General features: G+C 42.0%; 1 protein-coding gene across 1 annotated transcript in view; it reads left to right on the forward strand.

Annotated features, from left to right (window-relative positions):
* The window catches only part of LOC124555753 (hemicentin-1-like), an 817128-nt gene that overhangs the window by 733038 nt on the left and 60315 nt on the right, over positions 1 to 23775 (forward strand). Inside the window, exons 53-54 of the mRNA XM_047129776.1 lie at positions 3728 to 3854; positions 8084 to 8280. Of these exons, the coding sequence (XP_046985732.1) occupies positions 3728 to 3854; positions 8084 to 8280 (324 nt within the window). The remainder of the gene's footprint in view (positions 1 to 3727; positions 3855 to 8083; positions 8281 to 23775) is intronic.

Consider the following 23775-nt stretch of genomic DNA (forward strand, 5'->3'; position numbering starts at 1 on the left):
TTCGTGGACAGAATTTTGGCTAGTGTTTACTTTCAGGATGTGAAATGGGTAGTACTGCTGATGGGCAAATATAAAAGTAAAAGTGATACACTTCCTAATTCTAGAATATGCCTTCCTTGGGGAGTAGGAGAGCTTGATTTGAGTACATTTAAAGGAAGGCGGGATACATAGACACCAGGATGAGAGGGAGCCACCTATATATAATAAGGACAAATGGGGACAATGATGAAGGGGATGTTGTCAGAGGTTAAACACTTTGCCAACTACAGTACAGAGATGTTAAGGACAGAGAGAGAAATAGTGTTTCTGACCAGCATCTTGAAGATTAAATATGTGCTTGAAAATGACCCACAGTTTAAATTGGCCAATTTCATGGATAATAAACAGATTACAGCCTACTTTGGCCATCTTTTCATTCTCAAAATAATGGAGAAATTTCATGAATATGGCATAGATCTCTACTTCCTGTTTGCTCATTTTAAGCAAGTCCTGTGGCTGTTCAGATTATGTTGTTGGTTCATTCCTGTTACAATAACATTACTGATATAATTTGTTCACCACAATAAATGTTGTTAGAGAATGTTACAGAGAGAGACAAGAAGAAATGTGGAGATTTTGACAGTGAAAACATGCATGTGTAGGCTATATTCTGTTTACTGCCCACAGAATTGACCAATTTCAACTGTGGGTCATTTTAAAGCACATATTTTAAGCTTCATATGTCATTTCACATTCTTGAAGATTAAATATGTGCTTGAAAATGACCCACAGTTTAAATTGGCCAATTTCATGGATAATAAACAGATTACAGCCTACTTTGGCCATCTTTTCATTCTCAAAACACATTGAGGCTGTGGACCCCTAGAAAAATAAAATTTTAAAATGTGGAAATATATAAAGAATATTAAGATCTAATGCTCATAGAATATGTAAGAAAAAGAAAACAGAATGTCTGGAACCAAACTTTCAAGAGATAGACGTACTATAGGAACAGAACAAAACAAGAAAATTCTACCACACAGGAGTAACGACGAGGAAAAATTTTTAACCCACACAAAATCCATGTAAAACTAAATGTGGTAAGATAAGTAGACTAACAAAAAATATTGAAGGGATGGGTAGAATATTTTGAACATGTGCCCAATACCAACTCAGACCAGGTATCAAGAGATCCTCAAGAAGTGGAAGAGAATGTAGAGGAAAGAGAAGAGGGAAGGGAAGAACCAAAGTGACCAACAATGCAACACGTGGAGTCAGTGATATATAAATCAAAAAATATCTATGCACCTGGTGGAGATGGCATAGAGTTAGAACACATAAAATTTGGTGGACAATCTCTGACACATGAAATACATGCACTAATTAATAACATAAAGATTTTAGCATGTAAAAATTGGAGGCATAACTTTATTGAATACAGCATACAAGATATTTTCTGGAATGCTGAATGGAAGCATAAAAAATTTTGCTTAACATATCCTTTGAGAATACCCATGTAGCTTCTGACCAAAGAAAGGCACCCCTGAGCAGTTGTTTTTCACTGGAAAAAATAATGGAGAAATTTCATGAATATGGCATAGATCTCTACTTCCTGTTTGCTCATTTTAAGCAAGCTTTTGATAGCATTAATAGGCCAGCATTGTACAAAGCACTAAAGGAATTGGGAATCTGTGACAAGTTTAGAATGTCATTTGAGTTAACAATGAAGGGCACAAAGGCAAAAATAAGGGTGAACAACAAAATGATGAGGATGAAGTGAAACATGGTGATGGTCTCTCTGCAGTCCTGCTTAACTTAGCGCAGCACAATGTGATACAAAACAGACAAGAGAAGAACAATAATTACAAAATACAGTCAGATATGTGCATATGCAGATAATATTGCAATTGTGGCAAGAGATGTAAAACCTCCGGAAGAAATACATGAAATAATGGAATCAGAAGGAGCAAAAAGTGGCTTTACTTTAAATGAAAATAACACAAAATACATGGTAATGTCCAATTGTAAGGCCAGAAGAACATCACATGACCTGAAGGCCTCTAATAAATGTGCTAAACTCCTTCCATTACCAAGATGTCCTTTTAATCAGTAATAATAATATGAGACAATGTGTTAGAGACAGGATACGAGCAGGAAACAGAGTCTATTATGCAAACTTATATGTATTTAAGAATTCTCTTATTACAAGAACAATCAAGTTAAGAGTGTACTATTCCCTTGTATGACCAGTTGTCACACTTGGGTCAGAAATCTGAATGATGAGAGAAGTAGATATTAATAAACTAAGGGCATTTTAAAGAAAAGTCCTGCAAAAAGTTTATGGGTCTGTGGGAGAGGCAGATGTTTGGAGAATAAGGTAAATACACAAGGCATACACAACGAAAATGTGTAACAAAATTTATTAAATCTCAAAGAATATGCTGATTAGGACATATGAAAAGGATGACAGATGACAGGATGTCTTTCCACCAGAAGGGAGGGCCAACCAAGAGCCAGATGGCTGGACAGAGCGTTGGCTGACCTTAAAAGAGATGGAGATCCAAGGATGGAAGAGAAAAGCAGAGAACAGCTGTATGGAGGAAGACTGTTGGGAAAACCAAGGCCCATCGAGGGCTGTAGTGCCAAAGAAGTCAAAGAAGAAGAAGTATATGTTGTTAGTCTGTTTCATAAATTTTTGGAATTTGCTGAAAAACATGAGAATCCACAGGGTAACCTGTTATATCAATAGAGCCCAAAAGCTATTTCAGCAAGTCTCTACAATGCCTCATCTGCAGAAAGTTGTGAGCAAATTTTTGTGAAATAGATTTTAGAAAAAATGTTTTCTTAAGAATCCATTTGGTTTCTTTGCATCTACCATGGGTGAGGCCCAGTCAGTAGCAGAAATGGATCTGATAATTTTTGTTTCTTGTGATTTTCCACTTCTTGTTTCGGTGTTTCTTTGAGAGTAAATGGAACTAATTGAGCCCTACAAAATTTTGGAGTAATTGTAATTTATATTTGGAATTGAGTTGTGGACCGCAGCCAGTGGGGAAGAGTAGTGCAATCCCTATGGAAAGATCATCTATTTCAGTGAAAGGAATGGAAGCAGAGATTAGAATTATTTAATTGTGTACTGAGGAACCAAACATGGTGAGAGTAACTAGGTTCAAATACATTTACCACATCTGGTAAATTGGCTACTATAATTTCTACTGTTTATCCTACTTTTTGTATCAAACTTGACTGAAAATTTCCTGTTTATTCAAAAACATGAACTATTTGCAACATTTGCCCTAAGGACAAATTGACTAATTTCAATCCTTCCTGTCAAATTTCCCTATCTGGCATGTAGTGTAAGAGAACAGATGTTTTTATTGTCATTCTACACAAGAGATGATCATTGAATTGTAATTGTTGACACAACTACCTGTAATTTTATTGCCTTCCAAAGTTTTTGTGCTTATATACTTACAAAAGCACACTCTTCTTATTTTGAGTGTATTTTTGTGTCTGTAATTTCCAAATCTAGTAAATAAAATATAGAACCATGAGAGAACACCACTCAGTAGATACAGCAAGTGAAGTCAAAATTTGATAGCTGGCTTTTTTTATATGCCTGTCCATTGCACAGCATCCTGCTATGATGAGTGGTGGTCTGCCTTAACCTTACTTTTTACATTCCATTCAGTATATGCAATTATATTCAGATTTAGCTTAGTACATATTTTGGTATTATGTTTATTTACAGATATTAATGAATGCAATTCTGTACCAAAAGTTTGCACAAATGAACAGACATGTCTGAACAAGAAAGGCTCATATCTCTGTTTGAATACACCATGCCCTGAGGGATATGAGAGAGATCCACAGACAAAGTAAGAGAATTGATATTAGTTTTCATTGCTCACTTACTTGCTATAAGACGGGCATTCAACTTATATAAAACTTTGTTGAATGTTTCTATTAGAAACTGCTTATCTTGATAATAAAGATAAATTCATGACAAGCTGATTGGTGATTTAAAACTTTGTCTGCTATAGATATGCTTTCTGCACACCATGATGAGTGCTGATTTATGTAATATGTTGAAATGAGCTGTATATTTACTAGCTATTTCCTGTCAATAGTGGGCAAATCAAATCAGAATTTTATTGATACAATCAGGAATGACGAATTTTTAGAAGCAAGTGTTCCAAAATATATGACACACGCAGCTACAAAAAACAAGCAAGGAGGAAACAAAATCACTTACTGAATCACTAAAGACTGAAGACTCACATTAGTATGATAAAGTATGAAGTAGACTTATGAAGATCTGTCCTCCATACACTAGTTTTGTGCTTGGTCACCTGTCCAATATGTCTTTCAAGTGTAATCAGTTTCCAGACATATTATAAAACTCTTAAATAAAATGATTTTACAAAAAGAAAGAAAGATATAATGCAAAAATTATACTCTAATAGTCTTGCTAGCAGTGTTCATGAACGTTTTAGAGAATGTATTGAAACTCATTTTCATATTTCTTTGTGAAGCAGTTGCTGGACAAAGTTGAAGTGTGTCCTTTGCTTCAACAAAAACATCTGACTGTCAGGAATGATGTAATTTTCTGTAACCGAGACAACACAGCATTAGAGGAAATGCTGAAAAATGATTCATTTCTTATCTAAACTATAGGACACAGCAGGTTGTCCTCCAGTGTCAACGAACAAATTTGAATCTCACTTGGATTCTGATTTGTATAACAAATTTCAGCAGCAGACTTTTACCAGTTCTGAGGCTTTTTGGAAGACCTGGAGAGAAGTTATGGTTATCTGTCATATTACTGTGGCATACCCTATATTAGCTGAGGTATGGCTCTCGACAGACTTTTTGAGCTTCAGAGTAACTTGCAAATGTTGATTTACTACAAAATGCTTTATGAACGGCATTCTTAAACTTATGAAAATCCTCAAAGATATGCATTTATTCATGTAAATATACGCTGAAATAAGAAATGGGTGAAACATAGCCAAAAACAGTATCAAGAAGGAACTGTCCAACCTAGAGAGATGACAGAATGTGAAGACTGTGCAGTCGTCAGAGAGGCATTCAGAGCCCCAGATTCATCATTGTCTATTCAGTGACCACAAGGACCATCAACGGGCAGCTCACAAAAAGGAGGATGAGCTCACGATGCCCATTGCACTAACTACCATTGACCTCTGCTCACCAACAAGCTCATTTGCAGTGGTGTCAGGCACAATTGGCCTGGAATCTCATTGACTGGAGTGGAATTGGCTTCAGTGATGAGTCCCACTTTGAACTGAGCCCCAATGATGAGCAAATAGATGTCTGGAGGTGCTCCGGAAGGCGTTGGGCCAACATGACTGTCGCCCACCATACGGCTTGACAACCAGGAGTGTTGGTCTGGGATGCCATTTCTTTTCATATCAGGACCCTTTTGGTTGTCACCTTCAGCTCTCTTACAGCACTGCAGCATGTCAATACTACACTCCTGGAAATTGAAATAAGAACACCGTGAATTCATTGCCCCAGGAAGGGGAAACTTTATTGACACATTCCTGGGGTCAGATACATCACATGATCACACTGACAGAACCACAGGCACATAGACACAGGCAACAGAGCATGCACAATGTCGGCACTAGTACAGTGTATATCCACCTTTCGCAGCAATGCAGGCTGCTATTCTCCCATGGAGACGATCGTAGAGATGCTGGATGTAGTCCTGTGGAACGGCTTGCCATGCCATTTCCACCTGGCGCCTCAGTTGGACCAGCGTTCGTGCTGGACGTGCAGACCGCGTGAGACGACACTTCATCCAGTCCCAAACATGCTCAATGGGGGACAGATCCAGAGATCTTGCTGGCCAGGGTAGTTGACTTACACCTTCTAGAGCACGTTTAGTGGCACGGGATACATGCGGACGTGGATTGTCCTGTTGGAACAGCAAGTTCCCTTGCCGGTCTAGGAATGGTAGAACGATGGGTTCGATGACGGTTTGGATGTACCGTGCACTATTCAGTGTCCCCTCAACGATCACCAGTGGTGTATGGCCAGTGTAGGAGATTGCTCCCCACACCATGATGCCGGGTGTTGGCCCTGTGTGCCTCGGTCGTATGCAGTCCTGATTGTGGCGCTCACCTGCACAGCGCCAAACACACATACGACCAGCATTGGCACCAAGGCAGAAGCGACTCTCATCGCTGAAGACTACACGTCTCCATTCATCCCTCCATTCACGCCTGTCGCGACACCACTGGAGGCGGGCTGCACGATGTTGGGGCGTGAGCGGAAGACGGCCTAACGGTGTGCGGGACCGTAGCCCAGCTTCATGGAGACGGTTGCGAATGGTCCTCGCCGATACCCCAGGAGCAACAGTGTCCCTAATTTGCTGGGAAGTGGCGGTGCGGTCCCCTACGGCACTGCGTAGGATCCTACAATCTTGGTGTGCATCCGTGCGTCGCTGCGGTCCGGTCCCAGGTCGACGGGCACATGCACCTTCCGCCGACCACTGGCGACAACATCGATGTACTGTGGAGACCTCACGCCCCACGTGTTGAGCAATTCGGCGGTACGTCCACCCGGCCTCCCGCATGCCCACTATACGCCCTCGCTCAAAGTCCGTCAACTGCACATACGGTTCACGTCCACGCTGTTGCGGCATGCTACCAGTGTTAAAGACTGCGATGGAGCTCCGTATGCCACGGCAAACTGGCTGACACTGACGGCGGCGGTGCACAAATGCTGCGCAGCTAGCGCCATTCGACGGCCAACACCGCGGTTCCTGGTGTGTCCGATGTGCCGTGCGTGTGATCATTGCTTGTACAGCCCTCTCGCAGTGTCCGGAGCAAGTATGGTGGGTCTGACACACCGGTGTCAATGTGTTCTTTTTTCCATTTCCAGGAGTGTATTTTGTGCCATGTTTTGTTGTCCTTTCTGGCAAGCCATCCTGGGCTTATATTTCAGCAAGTAATGCACCCCCACATATGGTGAGAGTTTCTACTTTTTATCTTCATGCTTGCCAAACCCTAGCTCAGCCAGCAAGGTTACCAGATCTCTCCCCAACTGAGAATGTTTGAATCATTATGGGCAGGGTCCTCCAAGCAGCTCAGAATTTTGATTATATATCATCCCAGATGGACAGAATTTGGCATGATATCCCTCAGTAGAACATCAAAAAATTCTTATCAATCAATGCCAAGCCAAATAACTACTTATATAAGGGGCAGAGGTGGACCTATGTGTTATTGACTTGCTTGATTTATGAAGCTCTTTCTATTGAGTAAATCATCCACTTTTTTATTGTAATCATTTGTTTGTTTTATATCTTCTGTGCTAGATTAGATGTCCATTTCATTTCAATAGATTCATAGTGATGAGATCCTCCAGGAGGTAGAACATATAAACTAGCAAGCCGAAGGTGAACATTGTAATGTTAGTTTATCCCATTACAAATATGGTAGCAAACATTTTTGAGAGCAAAAAGGCATGTTTTCTACAAGAAGTGGCTAACAATGCAATCGAAGTAGGACACAACACATGCCAGCTGTCTCTAATGAGGAATAACTAAAGTAGATCATCAAGATGCAAATTCTGATTACCATTTCAGGAGTCTGTAATGATATGAAACATTTCAGTCACACAACAAAATCAGGAAACCTGATTGCACAGAAATGTACACTGCTTGGATTCCGAGGGTCTTGCCCAGATAGATGCATGGTAATAATGACAATAATAAGCTTGTTTTTGGCAAGACAGTTTAGCACTTACCGAGGAATAAGTTCAAACAGTGAAACAATATGGCTGATTGTAACTTCACAACAGTTTTATCAGGACTGCAGTGCTGCTATGTAATTCTCCTTAAAATTTTAATATATCAGTTAACTTGTTCCTTGATATGATTTGGCACTGCACTTTCATATTAACTGGTTAACTTGAAAAATAATTGCGATATCTTGATACTGAAAATCAATCAATGTTTTTTTTTCAGCTGAATAAACTATATAGTTGCTTATTCATTGATTTGTGCTATTCGTATGCATATTCCTGCTGTTAGGATGTAAGTGATGATATATATTTTCAAAAACAATATTGATTTTAGCTACTGCCTGATCTATTGTGATGAACGGCACACATGTAATGAGGGAGCTAAGTTAACACAGACCGTTAGCTTCATGGTTTTGACACCAGAGACATCTTCCATACAACCATATCAAGACTTGATGCAGTTTTCTGTTCAAGGTGATAATGGCAAGCAGTTACCTCGCACGAGGTACCGAATTGTTGAAAATGAATTAGGTAAGCAAATTTTAATTTAAGATTACAGTAACAAAAGATCCAGATACATTATAGGTACAATAGCATAAAATTTCAAATTGCAGCAGCAAAGCAAAAGAAACTCTGAGAGAAATTTCAGATAAGTTTGAGTTCTCATGGTAGCATACTACCTAAATAATTTCTCATAATAAAATTAACTTCCTTGAGACAATCTACTTGGAGTCTACTAGAGTAAAGTCCATAAAATCTGTATAATATGCAAATGAATTTGACACCCTCAAAAGAGGTGAAAATACAGGTAACATTTTTCACTTACATCTTTATTATGTTCTTTTTTTAAAAAGAATATTGTCCTATTTTTTTTTTTGTTTTTCATTTTCTTGACAACATTTTGTGAATTACGCAGTGACCAGTTGCATGACCAACTAGCTTTTGTTCATATGGTCTCATGGAACCTAACGAACTAATTAAATAAAAATTAAATTGATTTGTATCTGTAAAGTTCTCCTCAGTTGTGTTGAGCACAAAAAGTTACATGTGATATAAAAAACAATTCAGAATAATGCTGGCACAGTATGCATAAAATACCTAACAATTATCACTACTGAATGAGTTTACAAATGCTAATTCGTGCTACATAATGGAACAACATTACTTAGTAATATAGAGTGACTTTCTTCAGGCATCATTATCTCCACCACCACTACATTTATCATAATGCATCCACCACCTTGAAAGAGTAAAATAAAGTCTATTCTCGGAATTAGTACTCTTTAATTTTCTTTTGTCTAAAATTTCTACAATTAATTGGGTCTACTCTTCTGTAGTGATCCAAAATAGCATCTCAGATTAAAGAGTAAAAGATTTATCAATAGTGAAATTACAATTATATAACTTGAATGATACGACCAATTACATCATGATTCTCATCCTCAAGATAACCTGTTATTAACTATCACATTGAGACTTCATAAATAATTAAGCCTTCAGTATAACTGAGAAAAATGTCGTTACAAACTGTGCTATTTGCATGATCTTTCTCTTACATGTGGTTGCTATTTCATGTGTTTCAAATTGATTTGCCATTGATTCACCCTCTGGAATATACTTGTTCCACTGTGTGATATGTGTAATCTTGTCACCTTACTCCACGGAAGTTATATTAAAATTACAGGTTTTCACATTTCCATTAACAGTACAGAAATCATATTATTACTCAGAGTAACCCAATAGACATACAGCACGTAATAACTATTGCCATTCAGTAGTTTAATTACACTCACACAATCTTTTAGTACTTGCTGATAAACTTATATTCAAAAGTAAGCATATTCAGAAAGTGGAGCATACATCTCAATCAGGATGCTGAAATATTTATGGGGCAAATGGAGCTGAATCACAATACAACTTGCGTACAAAAGTGTCCAAAATATGGAATTAGAAGAGTTCTTAAATGGAGGATACATATTTAGAAATGAAACAAAATTGGAAAACCTCTTTCACGAAGGAAAACACAGTTAACAGGAGAAATGGTTAACCCTAGCACCAAAAATTCTTGTCAGCATCATGGCATACTTTCTATGATGTGGCTGAAGTTCTCCATTGGTTGCTGATTTATTCCCTTGAAAGGGCTCTATTGTGATGTGGATTAATCATCAGTGGATATTGATGTGATGCAGTTTACCTGCTCAATGCATTTCTCAAATATTCCATATGTTCTACATCTGGATACCTCATTGGGCACTCCATGCAGTGGATATCTTCACCTCCATACAGTTTATCCAAAAGAGCTATATGAGACAGGTGTATTTCATTTTCTAAGAAGTAGTTTGGACAAACTACACATCTAAAAGGCAAATTTGTGGCCATAGTACCTTTGGGAATTAACAATGTTCCTTCAACCTGCAATAATGATGCAGCTAGCCTCCGGACTTGTATCTGTGTAGAAGCAAAGTGCTAATAAATCTGTATCTGAGAGAATTCTAGTTGTTTACCTACAATTATATCCTATTCCCTCACTGGTGACCCCATTTTTGTGTAATACGTGTCCGAGTTGCCGCCCGAAGGTTATTTATGCGCCTACCATGTTGGGTTTCTTCGCGATCGCGAGGGGCGTTGTTCAGATTCAGACAATTGCTTTTCAGCACTCACCGCCGCCCAGATTTCAGCAACATCTCTCCAGCACTCCTGCCGTCATAGTGGACATGCCACAAGACTCTTCGGAATTTCTTCAGCCAGAACATGCAGTGGAATTCATCGAGTGCTGCCAGTTTCTTCCAACCGCCAACAGTCGTGGACTCTGGCTTTGTTAGCCTAGGCCTTTCCGCATGTTCTCCACAGAGTGTTGTCCAGAACATTCCTACTCCTGTGTCGAACGCACAATTTAATACAGTTCGTGGTGTTGAGCGAAGTTTTGCTACTTTGGAAAATCCAGTAGTAAATTCAAACTTGAATCAGTTCCCGCCTCGTGTGTATCCTTCCGCGCCGGCTAGTCAACAGGTGGTCAATGCTAACCAAACAGCAAATATCACACTGAGTGTGCATCCTAGTGGACATGTGTGGGATCCTTGTGTTGCTTCTAATCAAGTCAACAATTCTGTGCTGGACAATAATTACCCAGACATCTACAACCAGCCCCACCACTCACGGTCGAGTGAATACAGTGTGCATAACGGACATTCACCGGCGTACTTAAGTACTTGTGGCTTCTCTCTGAGCTACCACGTCAATGAGAATGCACATTTTGACTATGATCCTCACACTGTTCAAGCGTCCGTCACTTCTCAGCACCCCCCCCCCCCCCCCCCCCCCGGGGTCAAGTGAATTTCGTGATACCCGCATTACGGGACGCCAATAATTTGGACTCGCTATCTTCTGCATGCTTGCTCTACTTCCATCTGAAGAAATAGGCACACCTCTGCAGTGACTGCAGTGCCGAATCTGCCGAAATGACCAGACTTCAAACCTGCTCACCCGGAGTTCTGGTTTAACCTGGTTGAGCAAACATTCAATGTCTGTGCTTTGGACAATGACACACGCTTCGCCTGCCTCATGAACCATCTTCACTACCACGTCGATTTAATTTACAAACTGGTCAAAGCACCCACCCTAGCAGGGAAGTATGTTGTGGTGAAACAGATGATACTGGAGAGCGTCTCGCAAACCAGGAGAGAAAATGTGTGACAGCTCATCTACGAAGAGTGTCTCGGTGACAGGTCTCCGTCCCAGCTGTGGCAGTGCATCCATCTTCTCGTGGATGAGCAAGTTAAGCCTGATGACACGCTCGCAGAAATCTGGACAGAAAAGCTGCCTTTGCCTGTCCAGACCACAATCTTTGCATATGAAGATAGGCCAGTAAATGAATGTTTTCACGCCGCCGACAGAGCATACTCCGCCAGGCAACGTGAGTTCCGTGCACTGCATTTTGGACGTGACCGCACTAAGAAGCTTTCTGACACCACGCCCTTGCCTGGTGCTGCTAATAACAAGTTTGTTAAACTAGCTGCCCTGCCTGCACCTTCAACTCTTTGCAACGACAGTGCACCGGCCTCTGTGGAAGACTCTGGGTCACATACTCCGTCACCTAGCAATGACCCACAGGAGCACAGGCCCGCCCAACCTTACTGTTTCTTCCACGCAAGATTCAGGGAGCAAGCTCGCAAATGCCAGTCACCGTGTTCTTACCCAAACTCCAACCGCAGGTAGGCTGCGGTGCCACCTCCTGCGATGTAAACAATGGGCACCATCCAATGTTGCATTCCGTTTCGGACAACAACAGTAAGTGTGGTCAAGTCTATGTTCGCGATTTACAATCAGGTGTACGTTTTCTGGTAGACACTGGCACAGATGTCTCTTTGCTGCCAGTTCACCTAGCAACCAATAAAGTGCAACCACACAAAACAGTACTTCGTGCAGTGAACTTGTCTACCCTACACTGTTTGGGTTCTATTCTGTATACAGTGAAACTTTTGCCCGAGTGCAAGCTGGAGTGGACTAGTGTCAACAATTGAAGAACCTATTCTCGGAATTGATTTCCTCAAGCACTATCAGTTGTTGCTAGATTTTGTGCAAAATACTGTGTTTTACCCCCCACTAAACAAACATATTCCTTTCACTCCGCCAAGAGACAGCTCGGCTAACATCAAACATGTGTGCTGTGCTAAGAAGTGTTTAAACCTATCCTTGGAGCTGCAATATTGAACAAACAAGTGGCTAGTGGAGTGCGCCAAGTCTTCGAAGTTGCGGATGGAACATATGGAAATGCTGCTGCATCTCCGCAACATACACCACGAGTTGGCCACCACACAACAACGCCTCGCAACACTACAAGCAGACAACTCGTCGGCTACAGACAAGGTCAGTCTGTGCCAATCTGGTGATCCCATGCCCGCGCACATTAACAACAATGTTGTGAACTCTGTAAACTGTGTCAGCACCCCCTCTTGTAATGACAGTGTATGCCCAAGTGCTCATGTTCCTTGCGTTCCAAATGGACAATTAACTTCCCAAGCTCGTGGGAATGAACTATGGCCATCTGCTGTTTGGCCACGCCCACTCATGCCTACAGCACTCCTAGCGGCACGGCCCGCTACCAAGAATCAGTGTACCAATCTCGCCCATGTTAACACACGTGCGGCCTGTACGCAGCCTACAAGCAGTTGGCACACCTGTACTTCCGTGCCCTCAGCACCACAGCTTTGCCCATCTGCCACCGCCTGCTCTGCTTCACGGACATCTGACTGTTGTGCCGCGTCACGTATTGCAGTAGTCACTAATGGCACAGTTCATTGGCTACGTCTAACTGATGGGCCACCCATATCGCAACACCCACGCCGCCTCAAGCCGGAATTTATGAAAATTGCAAACGAACAATTAGATGATCTATTACAAAAGCGAATAATTGAACCTTCTTCCGGTTGCTGGGCTAATCCTATCCTGTTTGACCAAAAGAAAGATGGTACTTGGCGTATGGTCGGAGACTATAGGCATTTAAATGCCCCCACCATCATTGATAAATATCCGGTCCCACACATTGCAGACTTCAGTCATGCGCTCGCAGGTGCAAAGTACTTCTCTGTTTTTGACTGTAAGCACGCATTTCATCAGATTTCTATGGCTCTGGAGGATATTGAAAAGACTGCCATAACCACTCCCTTCGGGCTGTTTCAATACAAATTTATGCCGTTTGGGTTGAAAAACGCCCCCCAAACGTGGGAGCGTTTCATCAATCAAACTTTATCCTATCTAGACTTTTGTTTTGTATACATGGACAACATATGGATTTTTGCTTCTACTTTGGAACAGAGTAAGGAGCGTGTTCAAGGCGTGACAGATATTTTAGCAGCCATTGGTATCGAACTGAACAATAAAAAGTCTCAATTGCACCAGTCATCCGTCACATTCCTTAGTTATGTTGTATCGTCGGATGGTCTGACACCACCGCATCACAGGACAAGATCAAGCCTGTTCTCGAGATGCCACGCCCCCAGACCTATCGGGAATTACACAGGTTCATCGGAACAGTTAATTATTACCGTAAACATTTGCCAGCCGCTTCTGTGGTGCAGGCTCCTCTCACATATGCTCTCGCTGGCCCACAAATTTCTGGCACCCGCCAGGTCCCATGGACACCAGACATGGACAAGGCATTTAACGAATTCAAACAGCTGTTGGCCTCCATTGCCACTATTGCTCACCCGTGTGTAGACGCCACAATGTTTATCACTACTGACACTAGTGAAAATGCTGTCGGCACAGTACTGAGTCAGACATACAATGATGTTACGACCCCCCTGCAGTTTTTCTCAAAAAAGGTAAACAACGCACAGAGAATTATTTGCAGTTTATGAGGCCATAAGACACTTCAGAACTGATGTTGAGGGACAAGATTTCTATGTGCTCAATGATCACCATTGGTTGCTGCCATAAAAAATCCTGTGGCTGATCCGTCCCCACAGCGCTTTCATGTCATCGATTACATCTTGCAATTTACAAATGACATTCGCTACATCTGAGGAGTGGATAATGTGGTTGCTGATTTTCTCTTGCGCGTTGGTGAAGTCACATCCTTAATTGACTTAACAGACCTACCTCGGTTGCAATCGGCAGACCCCGATACCTTGTAGTTAATTTCGGACCACAGCTCCTTTCTCCAACCGGTACGCTCTACTTTCCCTGGCATATCTGACTTAGTGTGGTGTGATGAATTGACTGGTATGTTGCGGCCATTCATTCCTAAGGCCCTTCAACGCCAGGTCTTTGAGAAATTACACCCATTAGCACACCCCCGTGTCAAAGCTTCCACCCGTCTGGTATCAGAACGGTTTGTCTGGAGAGACATGCGCCGCGACTGTCAGTCTTAGGCCAGGGCATGCGTGTTGTGTCAATAGAACAAAGTTTCCAGGCACACTTCCCCACCCCTTGGCTGTTTTGCCCAACCACCAGGCCTGTTTCACCATGTTCATGTGGACCTCGTAGGCCCTTTGCCCCCCTCCGAGGGTTTCCGTTACTTGTGTAGAGCTATTGACAGGATGACTCGGTGGGCTGAGGCTGTGCCTATTCTGAACATTACCTCTGAGACATTAAGTCGAGCATTCTTAGATTCATGGATCTCTAGATTTGGCTCACCTGTTTACCTCACCACTGACCAGGGACAACAATTCGATTCTTCAGTTTTCTCCAACTTATTTAAAATGTGTGGTATTGTCAAAATTCATACTTCCGCATACCACCCCCAAAGCAATGGGCTTGTCGAGCGATGGCATTGCACCTTAAAGTCTGCCTTGCGTTGCCATGAATCACTATGGACAGAAGCACTGCCCTTTGTGCTTCTTGGCCTTTGTGCTACTTTCAAGGAAGACCTCAAGGGTTCTGTAGCCAAGTTTGTGTATGGCCAACCTCTGGTTTTGCTTGGAGATTTAGTCACTCCCACCCCACTTCCATGGCCCTCTGAACTCACTTCACTTCTCGAGCGAGTGCACTTGCACTGCAGCAAAATTCAGCTGCCACCTCCGGCTACTCATACACCTCCGCACGTGTACGTACCGTGCATGCTAGACTCTTGTGAGTACGTGTTTCCCAGAGGCGACTCAATCAAAGCCCCGCTTCAGTCACCCTACACAGGTCCTTACAAGGTCATCAAATGCTCTGAGAATAACATGGATCTCCTCATAAAAGACTCTGTAATGACGGTCTCACTCAACCGAGTGAAACCAGATTCATTGAGCCTCAGGTGAACCTCCCTGATTCTGCCCCTATTTCTCCCACTACTGCTTTGAGCGGCCATCCATCTTCTCATACCATTCATTCAGGTATTCATTCTCCACAGCATGCTTCTCTGCCAACCACTGCTTCTTCTCCACATTCATCTAATTCGAGTGGCCAATCTTCTTGAGGTTTCACTCCTCACAGCCCTCGCAGCCGAACTACCAACCACTCGGATTCTACCATTGTGTAACCATCTTCGTGTGACAGCTCTTTGTCACGCCGTTCAATCCACGCTGGCTTCTCGTTGCCTTCAGTCACGCTCCCTCGTCCGTCAGCTGATCGCCCGAGGCTGTCACCTGCGCAGTCCAGTGCACCTGCCACCCCCCTCTTCGCAGATGCTTCCCCCTGCCATGGCTTTCCCACACCTCCCTGCCTCCCTACCATTGCTCGTACAGGTGCCACCCAAGAATTCACAACACATGTACACCCTGATGACATACATAAATTATCTGTTGTCGTAGATGGCGATACGGTGTGTGTGTGGTACTCATGTACAACAATGTTGAGGGAGGAAGTGCAGAAACTCGTGTGGTGCACCGCTTTAAATTGAGCACAAGGGCTGCGTGTGGCAATTTACGTGCCTTTATTAGGCCTTCTGGCAAGGTGATTCTCCGCCTGCCTGCTGACGAAGTGCTAAACCTCCACTCCAGGATGGGACGTCATCTTCAGCCGTCGGCATCGCTTGCTGACTTTGCCGTCGACAACGTACTAGGTTTCACCCCCTGGTCTCCTACCAGTCGACCACTTCCGCCTGACATGGAAGAACTGTACGTTACCTTCCTAACTTTTCACCCCCCCCCCCCCCATTCACAGGGACGTACTCGATACTGCGCAGGAGGGGGGGGGGGCTATGTGGCATAGAGCGCCATAAATATCGATATTTGTTCAGTGTATAAGTGTGCTATCTTTGAGGAGTGGGCTTTGGGAGGAAGTTGGCCACTAACGGTAGTTAGCCTCCGGGCTTCTATCTGTGTAGAAGAAGTGCTAATAAATCTGTATCTGAGAGAGTTCTAGTTGTTTACCTACAACTATATCCTATTCCCTCAAGCATGTTTGTGGTCCTGGCTCATTTGCTGAATGCAAAATAAGTGGACCTGTTACTGCACTGTCATGAGTGAGGTTCACAGTTTGTCAGAAAACTGCAGTTCTGAGACAGCTTTGAGCACTACAGAATATTTTTTTTGAAAACGGCACTGCTTTTTGTAATGGAGTGAAGGTCACACATTGCTCTTACACTGATCTGTTGTGATTATTTACTGTGTTTAAGAGTTACACTCCTGGAAATTGAAATAAGAACACCGTGAATTCATTGTCCCAGGAAGGGGAAACTTTATTGACACATTCCTGGGGTCAGATACATCACATGATCACACTGACAGAACCACAGGCACATAGACACAGGCAACAGAGCATGCACAATGTCGGCACTAGTACAGTCTATATCCACCTTTCGCAGCAATGCAGGCTGCTATTCTCCCATGGAGACGATCGTAGAGATGCTGGATGTAGTCCTGTGGAACGGCTTGCCATGCCATTTCCACCTGGCGCCTCAGTTGGACCAGCGTTCGTGCTGGACGTGCAGACTGCGTGAGACAACGCTTCATCCAGTCCCAAACATGCTCAATGGGGGACAGATCCAGAGATCTTGCTGGCCAGGGTAGTTGACTTACACCTTCTAGAGCACGTTGGGTGGCACGGGATACATGCGGACGTGCATTGTCCTGTTGGAACAGCAAGTTCCCTTGCCGGTCTAGGAATGGTAGAACTATGGGTTCGATGACGGTTTGGATGTACCGTGCACTATTCAGTGTCCCCTCGACGATCACCAGTGGTGTACGGCCAGTGTAGGAGATCGCTCCCCACACCATGATGCCGGGTGTTGGCTCTGTGTGCCTCGGTCGTATGCAGTCCTGACTGTGGCGCTCACCTGCACGGCGCCAAACACGCATATGACCATCATTGGCACCAAGGCAGAAGGGACTCTCATCGCTGAAGACAACACGTCTCCATTCGTCCCTCCATTCACGCCTGTCGCGACACCACTGGAGGCGGGCTGCATGATGTTGGGGCCTGAGCGGAAGACGGCCTAACGGTGTGCGGGACCGTAGCCCAGCTTCATGAAGATGGTTGCGAATGGTCCTCGCCGATACCCCAGGAGCAACAGTGTCCCTAATTTGCTGGGAAGTGGCGGTGCAGTCCGCTACGACACTGCGTAGGATCCTACGGTCTTGGCGTGCATCCGTGCGTCGCTGCGGTCCGGTCCCAGGTCGACGGGCACATGCACCTTCCGCCGACCACTGGCGACAACATCGATGTACTGTGGAGACCTCATGCCCCACGTGTTGAGCAATTCGGCGGTACGTCCACCTGGCCTCCCGCATGCCCACTATACGCCCTCGCTCAAAGTCCGTCAACTGCACATACGGTTCACGTCCACGCTGTCGCGGCATGCTACCAGTGTTAAAGACTGCGATGGAGCTCCGTATGCCACGGCAAACTGGCTGACACTGACGGCGGCGGTGCACAAATGCTGCGCAGCTAGCGCCATTCGACGGCCAACACCGCGGTTCCTGGTGTGTCCGCTGTGCCGTGCGTGTGATCATTGCTTGTACAGCCCTCTCGCAGTGTCCGGAGCAAGTATGGTGGGTCTGACACACCGGTGTCAGTGTGTTCTTTTTTCCATTTCCAGGAGTGTATTACCAAAGTGCTGAAATAAAACTTATATTTAATAACTGCTTTGACAGTGGTCAACGTCTGATCATAAAAGCATCTGAGAACTTTAGTGTGCAGAAGACAGGGTGCAACAGCATCTTCGTGACAGTTTATAGTAAACTTCTCTGTGAGACTACATTCTACTCACAACAAAATTGCAAACTACACTGAGATATTATGAGTCTAATGAACTGTTCTTTGTCATCTATGAATCACAGACATATTGAGAGCTGGAAGTAGTCCTTCCCTATACAATAGCAGAATTCAGATGTGTGGGGGGAACATTTCTTATTATCATGATGATTTTCACCTTCTCCTTCTTTCATTTCCTCTTTTTCTCATTATGATTAGAATTTGGATACTGGTTCAGAGATGAACAATAACAAAATAGTACACTGTAACTGTGGAGCAGCAGCAGCCTTCAAAGTAATGGCTTTTCTAGTAATCATGTACAGTACTAATTTCCAGCCATTTGGGTGTAAACAGACCATGGAAGGTACCTTTAATGAATAATAGGAATACTAATAATTAATGATAGATGTTAATTTAGTCTGTAGGTTCATTTTGTTTGTGTGGTGTACTGTGACTCACTCTTCACACATGAAGTTCTTTGCTCATTATGTATAATGAATGAATGCAGAAATGCCATTCTCTGCTAACATATGAATTATTTTGTATTTTGATTTGATTTGATTTGATTTATTATTGGTCCTGTAGATCATACAATTTGTACAGCAAAGCACATCATGATATAGGAGAAGTCAATTTGAAAAATTATGTTAAGATGGTATATGACGAGAAATGACAGTAGTGGCACATAACTGACATAGCAGAATACATATAGGATATATAGACAAAATATAAAAAAGGTGGGTGTGATGAGAGATGACGGTGGTGCATACTGCACATAGCAGAATACATATAAGAGATACAGACAGAATATATATAAGATACAATAATTAAATTATCTTACTAAGTAGAAACATCTACAACTGAATAAACAGCTTATTGCCAGTAATTAAAATTTTGTTTCAAGAAATTCATGTACGGAATAGAAACAGTGCTTTAGTAGCAATTCCTTTAATTGAATTCTCATTATTTTTGGGTTTTTGCTTGTTTTTATGTCTGTTAGGAGGTGGTTGTATATTTTAATGCCCATACATTTAACCCCATCTGCATATAATTTTGTGTTGTGGGCTATAATTTATAACTGTGTTTTGTTTCTGGTGTCGTGTGTGGCGGTCTGCATTTCTGTCAAGGGCGTCCAAGTGTTGTGCTGTAAAACAAGCTAGTTCCAATATATATAGAGGCATGGCAGTGGCAGGATTTTTAGCTGTTGATATAGTGGTTTACAGTGTTCAGTTCTTTTTTTATATTTCGTTATTCTTTCTACTTATTTTTATAACTTGAAAATTGTGAGAGAATCAGAGCTCTTTCCCCAGTAGATTAAGCCATAGCTCAAGACAGACTCAAACCGGGCATGGTACACCAGCTTCAAGGTATCTACACTGGCTGTGTCTTTTAATGATCATAATAGATAGCAGGTTTTATTAAGCTTTTGTGACAATGTCTCAATATGTGGTTTCCAATTTAGTGTGTTACTGATGGTAAGTCCAAGAAATTTGATGTCCTGCCTGTTCGTAATGTCATCTTTGCCGATAACTATAACTGCATTGAAGGGGGTTAGATTTTGTCTAGTATAGAAGTTCTTACTTACAGTTTTTTGAGTATTTATGAGTAGTCTATTTGCTTCAAACCATGATTGTAAATGACAAGTAGTTTCATTAACCGCATCTTGCAATGTGTCACCTCTAATAGTTATCAGGATATTTGTGTAGTCTGCATACAGAAAGGAGCTGGCATTTGGTATGTGTTCTGGGAGATCATTTATGAACAATATGAAAAGAACAGGGCCATGGACAGATCCCTGAGGGACGCCATTTGTTGTATGTAGTATATCTGACCTGCAGTGCCTGAATGTCTCTGATTTTCTTATTTCTACATATTGCTTTCTGTGACTGAGGTAGCTATGGAACCAATTGTGGGCTACACCTCTAATGCCATACTTATGGAGTTTCATAAGCACCAGCTTGTAGTCAACCATGTCAAAGGCCTTGGACTGATCAAGAAATATACCAACAGCAGTTTGTTTATGGTCAACGAAACTTGAGCACTTTTCTAGCAATGCATACAGAGCATGTGGGGTGGACCTATTTTTCCAAAATCCTTATTGGGAAGATGTGATTATGTTGTTAGAATTTAAACATATTTCTAACCTAGTTAACACACAATATTCAAATATTTTTGAGAAGGCAGATAGTACAGCAATTGGCCTATAGTTTGTCATGTCCGTTTTCTCTCTCTTCTTGTAGAGAGGTATAATTTTAGCAAGTTTTAGCTGGTTTGGAAATGTTACCTCTAGAAATGAGGTACTTATGATATTTGACAGGGGTCCACTGGTGTAATTTGAACACTTATGAAGTAAGACGCAGAGTATCAGATCATGCCCTGCAGAATAAATCTTTTTGACTCTTTTTTTAATAATATCTTCAGTTTCATATGGTGTTATAGGAGACAGGAAAAAGGAGTTCAGAGGAGTATTATTTTTGAAACAAGAGTGTGCAGTGTTTGGAGAGTTAGTCAGGAGATTTGTGGGAGGAGAGTGAACAGTATTTGAAGAGTTGGTTAGGAGATTTGTGGAAATTTCTGAAAAATAGCTGTTGAACTTATTGGCAATTTTATGTGCATTTCCAGTCTTTTGTCCTTCTATATTTAGTGTGATTTTATCCTCTATCCTTAACTTTCTACCAGTCTGTTCATTTACTATACCCCAGATGGTCTTACATTTGTTGGAAGAGCACTTAATTGTTTTATCATTATGGGCTTTTTTAGCCCATTTGATAACTCTCCTGTACGTGTTTTTGTAATTTTTATAATATACCTTGAACTCTTTGGATTTGCCACTGTCCAGTTTGCTAAGTCTGTGCAGCAGCATCATCTTTTCTGATGAAGTTTTAATACCTGTTGTGACCCAATCATTCTGTTTTTTGTTAGTGATAGTCTTTGTTTTCTCTGGGAAATGGCAATTAAAGTAATTTGTGACATCTAGTTTGAACTAGTTGACTACTATCAAATCTTCCAATTACTGTCTTGTTTAAACTTTTAATAGTGAAGATCAGTTCTGTGCATTTTCCTTTTATTAATTTACTCTGTGTGTAGTTCTGTATCCAGATCCAGTTCAGTTATATTTCGCGGCTTTGCCTTACTTTCTGAGTGTGCATACTTAGCGTTATACCGCAATCTTAAGTGCATTTGGTATAGATTAACTAATTAAATACATTCATTAGTGTGCTCTTCAAGCTTGTCATTAAAGGTTTTCCTTTTATTTACGTATTCTTCCACTTATCGCAAAAAGTTGGTTTTGGTTACATTCGGCTGTTTAGGCCTAATTTTTGATCGTGCATATTTAGCGTTATAACACAAATTTAAGTGCATTTGGTAATAGTTTACTTACATATTAGTTTCCAAAACATATTTAGTGTCCTTTTGCATTTGTATTTAATATATTATCGTTATCACTTAGTAAATCTCTTAACTAAGTTCCAAACTAACATGGATACTAAGTATGTGAGCTGCAGTAGGAAAGTTAGATCAGGGGTTTTGTGCAGCTGTTGTGACAGGTGGTTTCATTGGGGAAATTGTAACGGCGTGGGAATTGGGGAAGCAAATGAGACTCTTCCATTCTTTTGCAGGGTTTGCTCAAGAGATAGGATTATAGCTAAACAGGAGGAGAAAATTAGAGCCCTTCAGGCTGATTTGGACAGAGTGATGGAGGAACTGAAGAGGTTAAGGGGGGAGAAGGTCAAACAGCGGTGGGAAGTGGTAGCTGGGAACAGGGGCCACAGAAAGAGGACAGTGTCTGACAGTTTCCCAATTGGCACAACCAATAGATTTGCCTTGCTACCACAGTTAAGTAAGGAAGAGGCTCCAGTAGAAGTAGATGTAGTTAAGATGCAACAGACTCTCACTAGGAAACCAACTGTTTCAAAAAAAGTAGAAAGTAAGAGGAAAGTTCTGTTGCTAGGTAGCAGCCATGGAAGAGGTGTGAGCCAGATTTTGCAGGAAAAATTAGGTGACGGGTACCAGGTCACAAACTTTTTCAAGCCAAGTGCAAGTCTTACCTAGGTGGTAGAGGATATAGTTTCCTTGTGCAAGGGATTCACAAAGCAGGATCATGTGATGATAGTGGATGCAGTGGGAAACAGTATTGGCAGGGATCAGGACTACAGTATTGAGTGTGACCAGGTGAAAATAGCCTCGGCAACAACCCATACCAATAATGTTGGGCTTGTGCCTGCTTTCGTGCGGCATGATCAGCCCCAGTTGAACCCCTCTGTCAGGAGGGTAAATGTGGAGTTGGATAGTTGCATAGGGCGGCCACTCTGTCTGACATTGGATTGGTTCCTGTCGAGGCTATTGATAGGGGGGATTTCATAAGACGTGGCCTACATCTCAATAGGAAAGGGGAGGGTAAACTGGCAGGGTTGTTAGCGAACTCCGTAAGGGGGGGACACTAGTACTCATGGATGTACCTCTTTTTTAGACTAATATCAGTGTCCAATGAGAAGTTAAGGCAGGAAGGTGCTAAAGAGGTCCTAAACTCACGAAAATCTCACAACAGGAAAGTAAATAATAATGTTACCATATGTAACCAAAATATTGGTGGATTAAAGAAAAAAGTAGATTCTCACAAAAGTAAATAAAAAATAATGTTATCATTTTTCACCAAAATATTCTGGGATTGAAGAATAAAGTAGATGAGCTCCTGGTTTGTTTAGATGACATTGAATCTGATAATGTAATAGATACACTATGCCTGTATGAGCATCACATTGTGTCTGATATGGAAAAGGTAAATATCAGTGGTTATAAACTAGCTGTACATATGAGTAGAGAGAATAAGGTGGGAGGATGAGTTGCCATATATGTCAAATGTTATCATTGTGTAGAAAGCTTAGATGCAAAAAAGTTTTGTCTACAGCAGGGCTTCCCAACCTTTTCAGCTGGCGGACCCCTTCTTCAGTCGAAAATCCATGGCGGATCCCTAGTCAGTGAAGAGCACATCCAGACACTTACTAGTGGATTTACTCCCTTTGTTCAACGCACTATAGCCTGATTAAAATTACTTGGTAACTGAAATTTCACACGATGGAGCTGTCTTCCTCCAAGAACTTGGATGCCTTGTTGTGCTATCTGTCAGTTAGGGGAAAGCAAATTATTATTTGTGGGGACTTCAGTGTTGATTCACTGAAAGAGTGTAATAGGAAGAATGACTTGGAAGTCTTGCTCAGTTCTTTCAATTTGTCATCTGTCATTAATTTTCCTACTCGGGTAGTAAAGGGCAGCAGCACATTGATAGATAACACTTTTATAGACCAAGATAGGTTTAAAAACATAAATTCTTGTCCTGTTGAGAATGGGCTTTCTGATCATGATGCTCAGCTAGTTACAGTATATGACATAGCTCCATTCAGTAAT

This window comes from Schistocerca americana, chromosome X (genome assembly GCF_021461395.2).
Source record: "Schistocerca americana isolate TAMUIC-IGC-003095 chromosome X, iqSchAmer2.1, whole genome shotgun sequence".
Taxonomy (NCBI): domain Eukaryota; kingdom Metazoa; phylum Arthropoda; class Insecta; order Orthoptera; family Acrididae; genus Schistocerca; species Schistocerca americana.